Source organism: Stegodyphus dumicola, chromosome 4 (assembly GCF_044657685.1).
Source record: "Stegodyphus dumicola isolate Sdum_Otavi_A_Nest chromosome 4, ASM4465768v1".
In the NCBI taxonomy this organism is placed as follows: domain Eukaryota; kingdom Metazoa; phylum Arthropoda; class Arachnida; order Araneae; family Eresidae; genus Stegodyphus; species Stegodyphus dumicola.
The window spans coordinates 97728592-97744487 of record NC_140771.1 but is presented as its reverse complement, the minus strand read 5'-3'; the positions used below and the strand labels follow the sequence as shown (position 1 = coordinate 97744487).

At 33.5% G+C, this 15896-nt stretch overlaps 1 protein-coding gene across 3 annotated transcripts in view; it reads left to right on the top strand.

The window, feature by feature from the left end:
• The window catches only part of LOC118188135 (uncharacterized), a 238969-nt gene that overhangs the window by 15803 nt on the left and 207270 nt on the right, over positions 1-15896 (top strand). For all 3 annotated transcript variants that reach the window (XM_085815248.1, XM_085815247.1, XM_085815245.1), the window contains exon 4: positions 9009-9088. In XM_085815248.1, coding sequence (XP_085671374.1) covers positions 9009-9088 — 80 coding nt within the window. The remainder of the gene's footprint in view (positions 1-9008; positions 9089-15896) is intronic.

Here is a 15896-nt window from a genome sequence, read left to right as displayed (position 1 = left end):
TTGCATTCTTTGTAAAGTAAAGGAAACTCTTACACTAACTATACTCAATTTCCACCATTCTTGTTTATAGTTATACATTGTTTCAAACTACAACTTGAGAAGGTTGTTGTTACCTCCAGGTTACTCAAATGCTCTATGCACGATTCTGTAAGTTTTCTCGTAACTACAAGGATTTGAATATTTTCCTCAGTTTTTAATTTTAAGGTATGTAGAACTGTAATAAAGAAAGATACAGGTGCTCACGTGTTATCAGAAATAATCATAAAAGCGTCTTTATTACAAAATGTGTGAATGTTAAAAATACTCTTATTTACCTGTATACAAAAATAAAATAGCTCTTAAGAACAACTTATTCTATATTACAATTTTATAGCTTAAAACATCATTTTTAGGAATTGAGATTTAAATGTTTTTATGAAGGGTCATGCTTAATTTAATAGTTAATGAAAACGGAAGTACTTTATTTACGGTATTTTGAGTTAGATACTTCAAGATACAAAAAAATTGAAAATATTCTGAGACTTACTAATATTAATTAAAAACAGCCATTCTAATTTAATATGCCATACTGCAGAAAGCTGAAGTTAATATTGATTATAAAACTCAGCTTAAGATCGAATGATTTCTTATTGGATCATTTCTTTCGAAATTGAATGCTAAACGAAGGAATTCTTTATACTATGTTTGTTCACTTATGTTTTTTTTCCTCAAATTCGTTAATAGCTCGATCCAGATTTTAATCTCAAGGAAGAGGTTGGCTGCAAGGCCGTTCACACGGTCTTCCCAAATTTAACGTGAATATGTCCCAGATTCTTTATAGAAAATCTTCCGCGAAAGCAGCTTTCCTCTTAGAATTTGGCGCATTATGGCAAAGCACACTAGTTCTATCTTAAGGGGACGGATGGCTTCGCGGAGGATTTTCTAAGGAAACCTGGCTCTTACATACGTTACACTCGGGAAAAAACTACGAAAACACACATGCAGCCAGCCCGTTTGCTTGAAAATGAACCCAGGTAGAAAGTACCAATGTTTAGCGATTTTATCACTCGGCCACTGGTACGCCATCTCTCCACTTAGGGAGATAGCTCTCATGTGTTTTGCGAAATCAAATAAAACTGAAAAAAAGAAACTATATCGGGGTCTTAATTTTCAGAGAATTTTTACACATTTGGATTTAATATTTATAGTTACATAAAGAGCTTTAAAATATTTCCTGAAAGCTTAAGAATGGAATATTTCGTTTAAATGCAATATGTAATTTGAACATAAATATATAATTATGAATTCTGATCAAAATTAGGCCCACCAGCGGCCGAGCGTTAAAGTCGCTGAACACTGGTAGTTCGGTCCGAGGTCCGAATCAAGCGAAAGGGCTGGCTGCATGGGCATTTTCGTGGTTTTTCCCATGTGTAACGTGTATACGAGCCAATTTCTCTTAGAAAGTCCTCCACCAAGGTATCCCTCCCCTTAGGCAGATAGTCCTCGAGGCTTGTGCCGTAATCACATAAAACAAAAACAAAATCTGATCAAAATTAATAAAATCATGAAATCCTTTTATATCTTTGTTTTGCTCACTGATAGTTTTAGATGTGTGAAAACGGCGTGATTTATAAATTGCACATCAGCAGCAGCATAGAATTTTATTCTGCTTATATCCATCACTGAAATCTGTTACATTAATTTAATAAAATCTGGCATCTTGAAATTCTTGAGGATATCTTGATATGAAAACCTTTAACAACGTTTACGTCCAACGAAATGCATCTTAACCGTTTACCAGTTTCACTGATTCTTTCCTATTAAGGTAGCTAATTTTTCCGTCCCAATACTTATAATGTGAGTTGCAATAGTGAGCTTTTGCAATGATCTTGAGTGCTTGATCTATTCCTCGACCTACCAAAAAGTACATCTTTATATTGTGTTTGTTGTAAATTTATGTATGGATATATATGTAAGATAAAAAGTATGTAAAGTAATTTAGTTAACTAATATTAATTTATAATAATTCCTTAACGTTTCATTTTAATTTGACTATTTCCTCTTTCCATCTTAACTGTAACTGCTTATAACAAATCTCTCTAAACTGGCCATTTCTAACTTAATCCACGTTAAACGATTTTTTACATAACGATAATTGGCCCACTAGCGGCCGAGCGCTAAAGTCTCTGAACACTGATAGCTCGGTCCGAGGTTCGAATCCCACGAATGGGCTGGCTGCATGCGCGTTTTCATGGTTTTTCCCATGTGTAACTTGCATACGAACCAGTTTCCCTTAGAAAGTCCTCCACGAAGGCATCCCTCCCCTTAGACAGATAGCCCTAGTGTGCTTTGCCATAATTAAATAAACCAAACCAAACCATAACGATAATTACACAGGCGCTGAAATTAAAGCACAAAAACAACAAACTAAAAGGAAGTAAAATCCAGACTTTTTTAAACTTCCCTCTTAGACATGCAGCAATTTTTCTTTCATTTACGTCCTGCTGTTGCACCTTTCTTGAACTATGTTTTAAAACTTTAATTGGCTTTTTTTGTTACTTTTAAGAACTGGCGCATCCTACGTCATTTTATCTGCATTGACATATAAAAGGTTTGTTGACAAGAATAAAAAGGAATTAAAAGGGCTACATAACTGCACGTTTCTTTATGCAACTCCTCGCCACTGGGCTCTCACAAGACGGAGACAACTGTCAGTTTTTATGGACTGTCTTGCCAAAGAGGAATGCAATGTCTGAAATGAATTTGTCGCACATGTAGATTTTAGCACAACCAAATACAACAAGAAAAGTTAAATAAAAGTAATGATTTTATAACTAAATAACTTTCAGAGAACAAATTTGAAAAATGAATAAATAAAATAAAAGTGCTAAAATTACTTTTTGACTTTAACAGGAACTGCAGAGAGACAAATGAGGTATTGATTGTGCAGACATCGAGATTGCTGCATAAATTAATAAAATATTCTCAAAATAATTTGATTTTGCTCGTAAGGTTTTGTTGCTACTCTCATTTTGTGATGTATTTTCAATTTGTTGATTCTAATGGACCGAAAAAGAGTCCTTGTGATTCAATAAATAATTATTAAGTACCTTAACATACTTCAGTCCATCATTGTTAATGTAGAATATTACTTGTCTCCTATTTTCTTAGCTTCCTTCAACATCTTCTTTCTTATATTATTTTTTCTTTATGAAATCCGCTGTTTTTTAATTCATTTTCTGTCCACGACTATTCATCAACTGCGATGCATTCAGCCAATTTAATTTCCCCATTAAAAGTTTCCTTAATTTGATTATTTATTATCGTTATCACTGATTTTCCTTAAACTGATTTTTACGTTTAGTCTAAGCTAATTCTAAGCTATTACATAAGCAACTGATTCGGTATCTTATTCAAGAAGTTGGAATGAAATAGGCAAACTTTTCTTGAAACGTTTTCCCACAGAATTAGTTTGACGGCAGGTTTCTAGCCATAGTATTTTAGGAAGATGGCGAAAAATATTCCATACGATATTGTACCGTATAGGTCAACCACTCAGAAAAATGAAGATCACATAGCATAACTCTATAAAATACCTGAATAGGAAGATATTTTAAAAACTTGCATTTGTTTAGGCGTTTAGAGAGATTGGTGTCAGAAAGATTACGGGCTTTGTTGATTCCTGGCTTTTTGCATATGCAAAAAGTTTCTGATAACATAAAGCTGAATGTTAGAATCTCGGAAGCTCAAATTTTTTCTTGATCTAATGCAACGACACTCGATGCAGAGTTTAATAAATATTTGTGCATGCTTCGTGTGAATTGTATCCTCATATGATACAGTGCTGTCAATGAACAGTAAAACTTCCCTTTATAAAGTTTAGTGAACAGTTCCCTTTATAAAGTCCCACTCTGAAACAGATAGCCATCGAGTGCTTTGTCGTAATCAAATAAACCTAAACTTAAAACTTTGATGTTTTTGAGTCAAATTCGGTCAAAGTCTTTTGCTTTAATTTGGTATACCACGCACGTACAGCTTCTTGACTTGCCACTGTAAACCAAGTTTACTATAACCTCTATACTTAAAAAAATATTTGGTGTTTTTACCTAGTATATCAGATTCGGCTTTCTAAGATCGCATTTATATTTCAGCATAACATCTTGTCAATCTTCGTTTGAAGTCGTTAAGGCATTATTTAGTTATTTAAACACATAATATTCTTTTGCAAAATTGGGTACTGTTCTGTTATCAGGATAGGACTCAGAAATGTATGTATGCTTATATATAAGTATACATATACACATATATGCGCATACATACACAGACACGTTCATACATTTCTGAATACGATCTCCATAGCAGAACAATACACAAAACTATATTTATATATAGGGTGATTCTAAATTGCTTTTACAGATTAAGAGGGGTGATAGTACTCACCCAGATAAACAATAATTACCATAAAACGCAGGGTCGCATTCCACTCTGAGAGGCAGAAAAGAGGAATATTAGAATTACAACCTGAATTTTCAACAGTGTTAGGAGAACGAATGAATGAGACCAAAAGTTTCGCAATCAGTTTAGCGGAAAACTCAGTGAGTGCACAAAACAGATAAAACCGAAAACTTGGCGTTCGGGTGTTAATTCAAGCTCAGACTTTGATGGCAGTCACTCAAACGCACATCTTCTCACACATCTATTTCTCAAAGTCTCAGCCTTGTAAGCGATTGCAACAAGTTAATTATCTAATCGAGGGCTGAATATTATCAGTTAACTACAACTTTCGCTGTATGCCGAGATTAGAATGAAAAGTTCATGCTGTGTTCCGGTTGTCAGATTTTCGTATCCCATAGAAGGGCATTTCAAGTAGAATGAGCGCAGTACAGTAAGTGCAGGAGGAGAAGATAGAAGATGGCGAAGAGGAAAAAACTGCTACCTTGGGTAGTATAAAACCTACCTCCTGAGTTGAATTTAGTTGATAATATTCAGCCCTTGATTAGATAATTAACTTGTTGCAATCTTTTGCGAGGTTGAGACCTTGTGAACCAAAGATGTGCATTTCAGTGTTTGCCATCAAAGTCTGAGCTCGAATTAAAACTTGAACGCCAAGTCTTCGGTTTTATCCGTTTTGTGCACTCTCTGTGAGTTTTTCACTAAACTAACTTTTAGTCTCGTTTAGTCGTGGAGTTGAATGCGGCCCTATGTTCTACGCTAATTATTGCTCATCTGGATGAGTAGTATCACCCTTTTAATTTGTAAAAACAATTTAGAATCACCCTGTATAGTTAATATATATATATATAGTTCAGATTGCAAACGGATTTAGAATACACATTTCCGAATCCATTTGGAGTTAATAAGCAACATAATTAATAAGCTTACAGCATATAACCTTTAAATATTTTAAACTTATTCTCTTAACGACCGAGTGCCTGTTAAATATAGTTTCACTGAATATTGATCTATATGACATGTTATTTTTATCTTGAAATGTTTTGAACTAGCCATTCCGCTGTTTTTGAAGTCAATATCTTAGAATGATTTGTAGATTTCGACATACAGAAATAAATTTTCCATTGCAGAGGCAAAGGATAATCGGGAACAATTTAATAAATGTGTACTTGTCATATCACTCTTCTTGGTTTTTCATTTTTCTTGCCCCTATTATCTAAAATTGTCCTATTTCTTCTTTCAATTATTTTTAAATTTTCCAGCTTGAGTCATTCCGATTAAAAAAAGTTGAACATTTTGTAAAAATTGCGTTCGGTCCGAGGTTCGAATCCCGCGAACGGGCTGGCTGCATGGGCGTTTTCGTGGTTTTCCACATGTGTAACGTGTATACGAGCCAGTTTCCCTTTGAAAGTCCTCCACGAAGACATCCCTTCCCTTAGGCAGATAGCCCTCGAGGCTTTGACATACATACACACTTGTAAAAATTGCTTTGGTTGTTTTTCTTTCAATCTTGATATTTTGATTTTTGATGCCGGAATGAACAGTCAATCAAAACTGTGAATGAAACTCTGTATTTAGTGACATGTTCTAAGACAAACTGTTTCAATGAAATAATGCAAAATGATATGATCCCTGAACTAAGAGCTATTTTCCTAACGTACATTGCTTTTTATGGAACTCAAGAAAATTCTGAGAATTCAATTTTGTGTTTCCGCAAATGCATTCTTGTATTAGTGTACCATTTCTATTTTGTAAGACCTTAGGTTATATTAATGCCTTATAATTGCTACTTTTATATCTTTGAATTACATAATTTCTTTTGAAAATAAATTGATCAAAGATTCTCTGTTCAATTTCTTCCTTTTCTTATTTTGTCCTAGGTTCTATCTGTAAGAACAGTTGTTTGTCAACCCTTTTTGCTGGCCATTATGTGAGTGTACAGTAAATTGTAGGTTAAATTGTATTCGTTTCACCTGTTTTACTCATTAACGAGAAGTATCCGTTGAGCGTGGGAAGGCCCGTACTTAAGACCCTGGTCCCTTAAGCACTTGACAATTGTGCGCTCCCCCACCATCTCGAAGCTATTTTGGCGAAGAACACAGCTTACAAGAGAGAGGGAAAACTAAGAGTCCTAATTCTAGCTTTATTGTGCGCAGGGCTGTAAGTTATAAGATGGGCGCCCTGTTTTGGCGAAATGTAGTAAAAATATTTATTATAATATTATTTTCGAAAAAGCGTTTTGATAATGCAAGCCAAGCTTTTGATGTTATGTAATGATCCCGCCACCGGGGCCCCTAGGCCGGGGCATTGTAGGCCTACGCAGAAATCCGGCACTGAACGGGGGTGACTTTTAACGCAGATTTGTCTGCATGTACATAATACACTTGTTATTGAAATTTTTACCATTTTATACCATTAAGAAAGAGCACAACAAATCTAAAATATGCATGAAAAGTAGAAAATCATGGGGTTTACGAATGATTAGCATTTCTAGGTAAAATGATGACCAACACAATTTACAGGTAAATGCCGATGTTTCATTATAAAATAGGGTTTATTAATTGCTTTCTTATTATGCGTACCAATCAAGAAATCTAACAGTTAGATCGCGGAACGATCGTAGTCTACCGAGGCTGGGGATTATCTCAGCGTGCAACTACCTCTCATGTTGAACAAGATCCAATTACTGTAATAGCATTTGCAATGGAAAGTTCTAGGATGACCAGACAAAATGACTTGGGAAATCTAAACAGCCTTCGCTTACAAATCACGAGATGGTAGGCATTTTGTATGCATCGTTTCTAGGGATCGTACATATCACATAAAAATCTGTCAAGAAAGTGGGTGTGTAGAGTAGCAACAAATACCTGCATATATAGTACGATGACATCTATAATGCTACAAGAACATAAGCCAATCGACCATAGCTTCAGTTCCCATTGACAGTACATCCCAGGAAAACAGCTCTTGTAATGTTGCGTTCAACCAACACATGGATGCAAAAGTCGCGTAAGTCGTCTTTTTTTGATGAATTCAACTTTTGTATACAGTATCATGATAACAATACTCGTGTGTGAAGGTACTGAGGGGAACTTTGAGCACTTGAATTCTTCATCTTCACATCGACATGGATTGATGGGACTGGATGTTATTGAGTACATATACCGTTCATTTCCATTTCTCATATTTGGCAAGTTTTTAATGCCCATGGTTTGCGCCATATCTTAGGACATTCATCGAACCACCTTTCAATGAGAACGTGAGAGACCGCATATTGCTACACTGTCCTGTGTCTCTCCAATTACACAGGCGACTGATCCTCACCAGTTGTGAACATTTGATCAATGGTTGCAGAAAGACTGGCGCGATAACACCCATCACCAGGTACAGTAGACGAACTTTAGCTTAGAACAGAAGCTGTATGGACTGAAGTATCCGTAACTGGCATCCAAGTCAGTGAGACATCCAAACCATGACCAACCGTACATTTTAAATAATTGAGCTGCTATTTTTATCAAACGCTGATGTTAGTATCAATCATTTTTCATAATTTGCAGTTTAGAATTATCTGAAATTCGAATAATTTAATCCTTCCATTATAATGTACTTTGTTTAGAAAACAAATATTGTTCTAAACATTGCTTTTCAGCAAGGCACAGAAATTTTAATCCCCAGCAGTGTACATAAGCTTTTTTTTTTTTGTTCATTGTGGCAACATGATTTATGCAAACTAAAGTCTGTTTTTTCTTTTGAAATTTTTTAGGTATATTGAAGTCCTGCATTTCTTACTTTTTCTTTGAAATAAATCTTTCTTCGAACGATTCGTTTCTTTTATTCATCATTTTCTTCTCTCATGAATCTATAAATATCAAGCTTCTTAGAAACGTTATTGACATTTTCTACTATCTGTTATCGTATACTGATGCCGTTATTCAAATGTCCATGGATCACAAAGCGTCCGTTAAACCGGACTTTCCATTAAAAAGTTCGAATGTAACTCTTTATTTTTAGTATTTATATTTTAGTAAATGTTATTATTCTTATTCCTTTTTCATACTATTGACTGTGATTCGTTTGATGTATAAATAGTATGTTGCATGTCAAGGAAATAAATTTGAGTATTTATAATTTATATCCAAATTTTTTCTTGCAGTATAGAGTTTTGTTTTCAATGTATTTCTTTGTATAATATTTTTAGCAGTGAGTGTATTATTACGGATGTATTCTTAATTAATATTTTTGTTCATAAAATTTATATTTTGGTATTTATTTTCTTGGAAATATATAAAAAAATTCGAATTATCTTCTGCGTTAAACATTTCTAACATTTTATTTGAAATTCTGCAAAAGTAGGTAATATTATAAATTAATAAACACATTCAACATATTTCAAAATAACGCTAACACTACTTTAAATAATTGAACATCGTGGTGTATTTAAATGCTTTGAGAGAACTGTGTACTTTCTGCATCACATTCGTTGGCAGAAGTTAAATAATTTTTCATTATTAAGGGAGAAAACATTGATGTTAATTTAAATTAATATTCTATATTTAGCTATTTTACTTATTCTTTAGACTGTGGCGTTCGTACAATTGGCCCTAGAGGAAGAATCGTCGGTGGCCAGAGCGCTTACTTTGGACGTTGGCCTTGGCAGGTAAGATAGAAACTAGAATGTGAGTATCAGAGCCAGATTTAGACTTGATAAGGCCGCAAGCTATCTGATATAATATATTTTATTACTATTTATACTATATTTTAATTTTTGGGGGCCCTCAAGAAGTGGGGGGCCCTCAGCTATAGCTTGTACGTAAATCCGGCCCTGGTGTGTATTATATAATATGATGATTTTAAACATTTCAATACAAAATATTATACAGTATTGTAGGTAAATGCATGTTAGAAAAGTAATATATATAAATCCTAAAGTAAAGAAATTAAAAGGCATAAGTTTAAGATAAAAACTATATGCCACCGCTACTAAGACTATAAATTAAAATTTAAACATTAACTTTGTTTTCGATTATCTTCTAGGAAATTGAAGATAAAAGAAGTATTATAAAATTTTATTAAAAGTTAGTTCTTCATACGATCGAGATAAAACTATAGAAAAATGCTTAGTAGGAATTTTAAATTTTAATGTAATTCATATTAAAAACTTAAAAGTACATATTAAATTAAAAATACAGATAAAAAGAAAATTAATTATTGTAGATTTCATAGAAGAATATATAGTTTAACTGTGGATAAAATGGTAGGAGCTCTAAAAATTGTAATAGTAGTTCCAACTTAATTTATGAATAGTTCCAACAATAACTTTCTTATAGAAGTTGTTCTTTTAATCCGAAAGTCTGTGTTCTTTTAAAAGTGATTTTTATGCTTATTAAATAAAATTGTACCGATTGATTATTTTTAAATTTTTACTACAGGATTTATCAGACAATGACAACTTTGAGGATCTATAAATAAACTGAAGAGAAAATATCTTCTAAACGGGAAACAAAATGCTATAGTTTAATGCTACAAAAAAGAGTTTTCCATTAAAAATATTACAAAATTAAAGAAAATAAATAAATTGTTAAGCGTCATAACAATCAAAACGTTTCTGTATTAGTTACACATGTTAGAATTAACTTTTAATAACAGCAAAAAAGTTGCCAATATTCCTAAAATTATGAAGTAGATATATTATAAATTAAATCGCATTAATGACTATAACTAGATATCATTGGAAATACTACACTATTGTTATTTAAATGGGGTCTCTTAAGAAAGAAAAGAAATCCTTTTTAGACCGTCAGTCCCACCGAATAGTATTTCTCGAGAATTTAAATTATTCAAGAATGCCATAAAATCTCTTTTAAAGAAAATTGTGTTAATATGGCAGAAAGGGATCCGTGGTCGCAAGATGAGAAAATTAGACTTATTTTTACTTTGATCATTCTTTTACTACTCTTCATCTGTTTTGGTATATTCAAATCGTAATCAGCATATTTATCATTACGTAAAGCAGTAGTGTTTGTAATGCGCTCAGCGGCTAAAATATGGCAGATGTTTCCAGGGTCAAATTATTTCTATATTGTTTGTATTCTGACCTAATTATTCAAAGATTAAATTTCCCCTCATGTCTGTTAAACCTTTTATTTAAAAAGTTTATTTGCATGAATCGATTAGGGGCCCACCAGCGGCCGAGCGGTAAAGTCGCTGAACACTGGTAGTTCGGTCCGAGGTTCGAATCCCGCGAACGGGCTGGCTGCATGGGCGTTTTCGTGGTTTTCCCCATGTGTAACGTGTATACGAGCCAGTTTCCCTTAGAAAGTCCTCCACGAAGGCATCCCTCCCTTTAGGCAGATAGCCCTCGAGGCTTTGCCATAATCACACACACACGCATGAATCGATTAGCTTGAAGACGTTCCAAATTTTGAAACCTGCATTTTAAAAATTTTGAAATTCGTCAAACAGCGCTATGTCGCCAAATTTCGTTATTTTTTGCACTTGTTTTAATGCCTATCTACAGAATATTAGCAACTAATTATTTTTACTTTTATGTATTTTTAGATGTCTAGATTGGTATATATATATATATTTCAGAAAAAAATTATGAATCCAAGGTTCTAAGACCTTGACAGTAGGAACAACTTCTTTCCCTGTTCAACCCTGTTCCCTGTTCAATTTCTTTGCATTTATAATTATTCATGGTAACTGGTCGTTTTTACTGATGAGAGAAAGCAGGAAAATAGGAACAGTTATGATTCCAAACTTGTAATATGGCCTTTAGTGGCCAAACGATGGCGTCACAATATGGGCTGTAATGGAGCTTCGAAAAGATAAGATCCTACTACGTTAGGGTAATGTGTAGCTTACTTTTCTTCTAGATTAACAAATACGATACTTACTTGTTAACTCGTCGATTGTGAAAGTTGGCTATCATCAAAACATAAAAATTGGTGAAGATCCCATCAAAGTTACGTCAGTCATTACTGCGGAATTCTGAATCACACCTCTATCTGCAGATCTTGTCATAAAACATTGGCCAGTCTCTCTGCACAAATAACCAAATAGCCAGTGCTGCCGAAGCATTTGACACGCTTTATGTTTGAGCATCGTAAAAATGTTTTCATAGATTTTTTTAAATATTTTATTAGGTCCACCGATTTTACCGAAGCTCTGTTTAGAGCTATGCACTTGCCACCGAAAGTCTGCATACAGGCATTCATCTTTCGTGCTTATGCTAAGATCACTATTGAAATCTCACTTGAGAAAATCAACACAGCTTTCAGTGCTTCTTCAAGCTTACCTGAAAATCAAACGACGAAAAATATTAAAAAATCAATTAAAACAAGAACTACCGTCTTATAAGCCTTATAATTGTCGAATTACCCTCCGCCAAAAACAAAAGTTTTTTTGCGAGATAATTACACCGAGACATGTCTTTTTAAGTAATTGTAAGCTTCTTCTACGATTTAAATTAAATTTGAGATTTTGAAGGCTTTTGTGATTCTATGGCAGGTTAAAAAAAAAAAAAAAAAAAAAAAAAAAAAAAAAGAGATCAATATTTCTGAAAGAAACATCATCGTTGATCTTTGGAAAAGGGAGAAATCTCTTAGGACAATTGCTGAAAATGTTAACAAGAGATGTTCGTCGTTTCAAAAAGTGATCACGAACTACAAATCAACTAGACTTTTAACTTCTAAACCAAGGTCTGGCCACCTCGGGAACCTGTCAGCTTCAAAAGAGTAATGTGAAGTGTGCCGAGAGATTCCATGAAATGCGAGTTTAACCGCAAATCGAAGAGAATGGAAAAAGCATGACTTTCATGGCCGTGGTTCACAGATAAACTTATTTATCTTTATAATAGGCAGAGCTAAGAGAATGGTCTTGTCAAAGAACAGCCAAGCAAGATACATGATTGTTGAAAAAGATGCTATTTTTGGATGAAAGTAAAATATGTATTTTTGGCATCAAAGGACGAAAATATGTCTGGAGAAAACCCTGTACAACGCATTATAGTTTTGGGACGCATGGAAAGCGTTTGAATTTGATAATTTGGAGTTTATTGATTGAACAATGAATAAAATTGATTAGCTAAACATACTGAGAACGAAAACTAAAGATCAACTGCCGAAATGTTCGGGGTGAATGTACATATCTTTTTTAGCAGAACAATGACCTTAAGCACAAGGTTATGGCTGTTCTACCATGTGCTAAACCAACTCCATGCGCAATCCCAGCCCCCAGATCTAAACCAAATAGAGCATTTGCGGGATTTACTCGAATGCAGAACTGCAGAGCATGAAATAACATCCAAAGAAGTGCTCAGATCTGTCATGGTAGAAGAGTGAAACAAAATAACCTTATAAGAGACAATCTTGCATGCGAAAAGTTATAAAACGAATAGGAAACCTTACATAATGTTAATTATTAGTTATGGTAATCAATTATGGTAAACGGTTTTGCTAGTGTACACAGATTTTTGGCACACACTATTTGTGTCATTTTTAAGTTATGAATGTATTATTTTATGTAACAATCAGGACACTGTTGCTTTTACCATTTGAATGTAAGATTCTGGAGGAACCAATAAATTTGTACTAATTCCGAAAGACTCCACTCACGTACTTAATGATCGTTGCATGAAGATGGAAGATAGGTCGCTTGTACGCAGACTGTTGACAGTAAATGTAAGTAATAAGTTTCCGCAGGTGATTATTCTGATCTATTAATCTTTTGTCAGTTTTTACCCATTCAACGGATTTTAATTCTCTCGACCAGCTGTAAATGATTCGGAGTGCAGTCGCAAATGTGATTCTGCATGCCTCGAACTCCTGCATCTCAAAATTCAAAGAAAAAAAATACAACAGTTACAATTAGTTTATGTGCTTATAAAAACAAAAAGTGGCTTATTGAGTATCACAGTAACATCAAACGAAAGCGCAGATGTTGTATGCTATTGCGTCAAGCTTATTCATAACTGAATCATGCTGCTCGGAGATAGTTTCGCAGCCGACGTGATACTGACTGATTTAGAGGATTTTTAAGAGGGTAGGAATTTTGCTTTTGAGAATTTTTGAACAAAAATGTGTAATTTGTTTTGAATATGAACTGATAACTACAGTGAGTACCTCAGAAGTGAATTTACATATAGTATATGTTGCAGGCTGTTAAAATATGAATTTGCCTGACCAGAAAATTTTGACCTAGTTAGCATACTCATATATTATATGGGTGACCTGATAAAGAGGTTTCATTGTATTTTGAGTTTTTGAAATTAGCTCCATTCTTTCACCAAAAATCTTTTCAATGTTAAATTTTAATTTCTGTATTTTCCCTTTCTGTGCAATGAAAAGCTTACTTTTTTTAGTACAAGAAAATGCCGACATTTAATACTACAAAGGCTGATATATTATGATGCCAAATATACTGAAATGTAAATAATTGAATGATTATCAGAAACTAATTTAGCCGATATATGTGTAATTTTAGGTTATTTTAGATTTATCTAAGAAATTTTAATCTTAGTTCTATCTGTAAATATTTATCAAGAATAATATTATGGCAGTTAATGTTTAGTAAAAATTTTGATTATGTGTTAGTTAATTTAATAATTAGTCTTTGAAAATTTTATTTATATCTTCATATAGTTAGCAACTTGCTATTTTTATAAACAATACTATATTTTCGCTGATTATGAAACGTTACATACCAGATATTATAAAACATATAATACTTTTATATATTTTGTTACATAGTGTTCTAACGTTTCCAAATATTTAATGATTAAAAATGCTTTTCTAAAATCATTGCCACATGATAAAATAAATATCTTTACATGAAAAACGTTACGTGTAGAAAATTTTTAGTATTAATTATTTTAAACTACTGTCAAACTGATTTGCTTAACTTCTTTCTTTGGTGTCGGACAAAAAGAAAAGTCAAACAAGCAAAAACTCATAAAATATCTGAATCTCTAGAGACTGGTGATTGTAAAACTAAGATTTCAAAGTTTGACTAAATGACCTAAATTATCAACATAGTAAAATAAATTATATCAGTTCAACGCTCAAACTCCTTTAGTCAATACTGCAAAGAAGTATTCTCCCTGCAGTTTTGGAGTAACAAAAATCAAAAGATTATTTTTCAAAACGAAATACAAAAATGTGAAAATGCATTTCATTATCAAATTCATCAAAATGCTGTTATCTCACTAAAATAAAACTAAATGCACTATCTTTCCTGAAAACACATAAATTTCAGTACAACTCTAGAGATAGCCACAAACATTTTTTTATTCAAATGTAACACAGAACACTTTAAAACACTCGGGAAGGGTAAAGCCTATATAAGTCAAAGCACAAGCTCATTCAAAATAATTATAAATATGTGGCTAGCACATTTACTTAAAGGGAGAGTTATGAAACCCTAATACTTAAAAAATATTAACAATACCCCAAGTTAAGTCTCCATGTTTCTTAAAAGCCTTAAGGCTGGTCTGTTTACGGTCCAAATCATTTGTACTATTATCAGATTAGAAATGCACTTCTACCAGTTAGGCAAGATGAATTTAAATGACTCCCACTTTATAAATATCTACAATGGTATGAATATAAATAGAAGATAACTCGCAGATGGACTTCCTGAATATATCATCACAAGAAGCTGCTGCATATCGCCGACTTCAGAAGATCAAGTTATAGAGCTCCTGAATTAGTCTTATCACCAAGCAGCCCAAACATGAGTTCAAGAAAAATGACATCTTGTGCAGAAAACATAAATGGAGAAGCCCAGAAATCAATAATTCTGAAGTAATGGAGAAACATAAATGAACACGGTGTCACACAGGTGATTTAGGTGAACACAGGTACGACGAGAACTGCACGAGCGACGACACAAGGATGACTTCGTTGTCCCACGAGCGGAACGCTGGTAGTAAAGCGGGCCTTCAATTAAGAGGAGCCTCGGCAAGGAAAATGTCTATTTTCCAAGAATAGTCACTTCGGGAATGTTCATTTTTCTAGTTAGGAAGAGATTTTCTAGAAATTCCAGTGAAGATGAAAAATCTCTTAATGTTCTGAGTAAAGTGCGCTTTAAAGTTTTAATCATCAGCTGAAGAAAAAAGCTCTATATTAGCAAAGATAACGCAACCCAAGCCCGCTTACGCAAGCAGCTTGCAGCCGGGCAAACCTCCCACGATCTCTTTACATGCGTTTCACATTCTCAAAACTGAAAACTGTCACCTTTAAACACCCTTACAGGATCCAAAGAAAACTCGATTTCTCCACCCACGAAAAACTATAGGCAGAAAAATTACATATAAAATTAAACTTGACGAACCCGAGAATTTCTCTTTTTATTCGTTGATAGAATTAACAGTCCCTTCGGTAAATAGAAATAGAGATGTTGTACAAAGACCTGAGCTGGTTATATTTGAGTAACCTCAAAGGAGAGAGAAAAAATAAAAATTATTA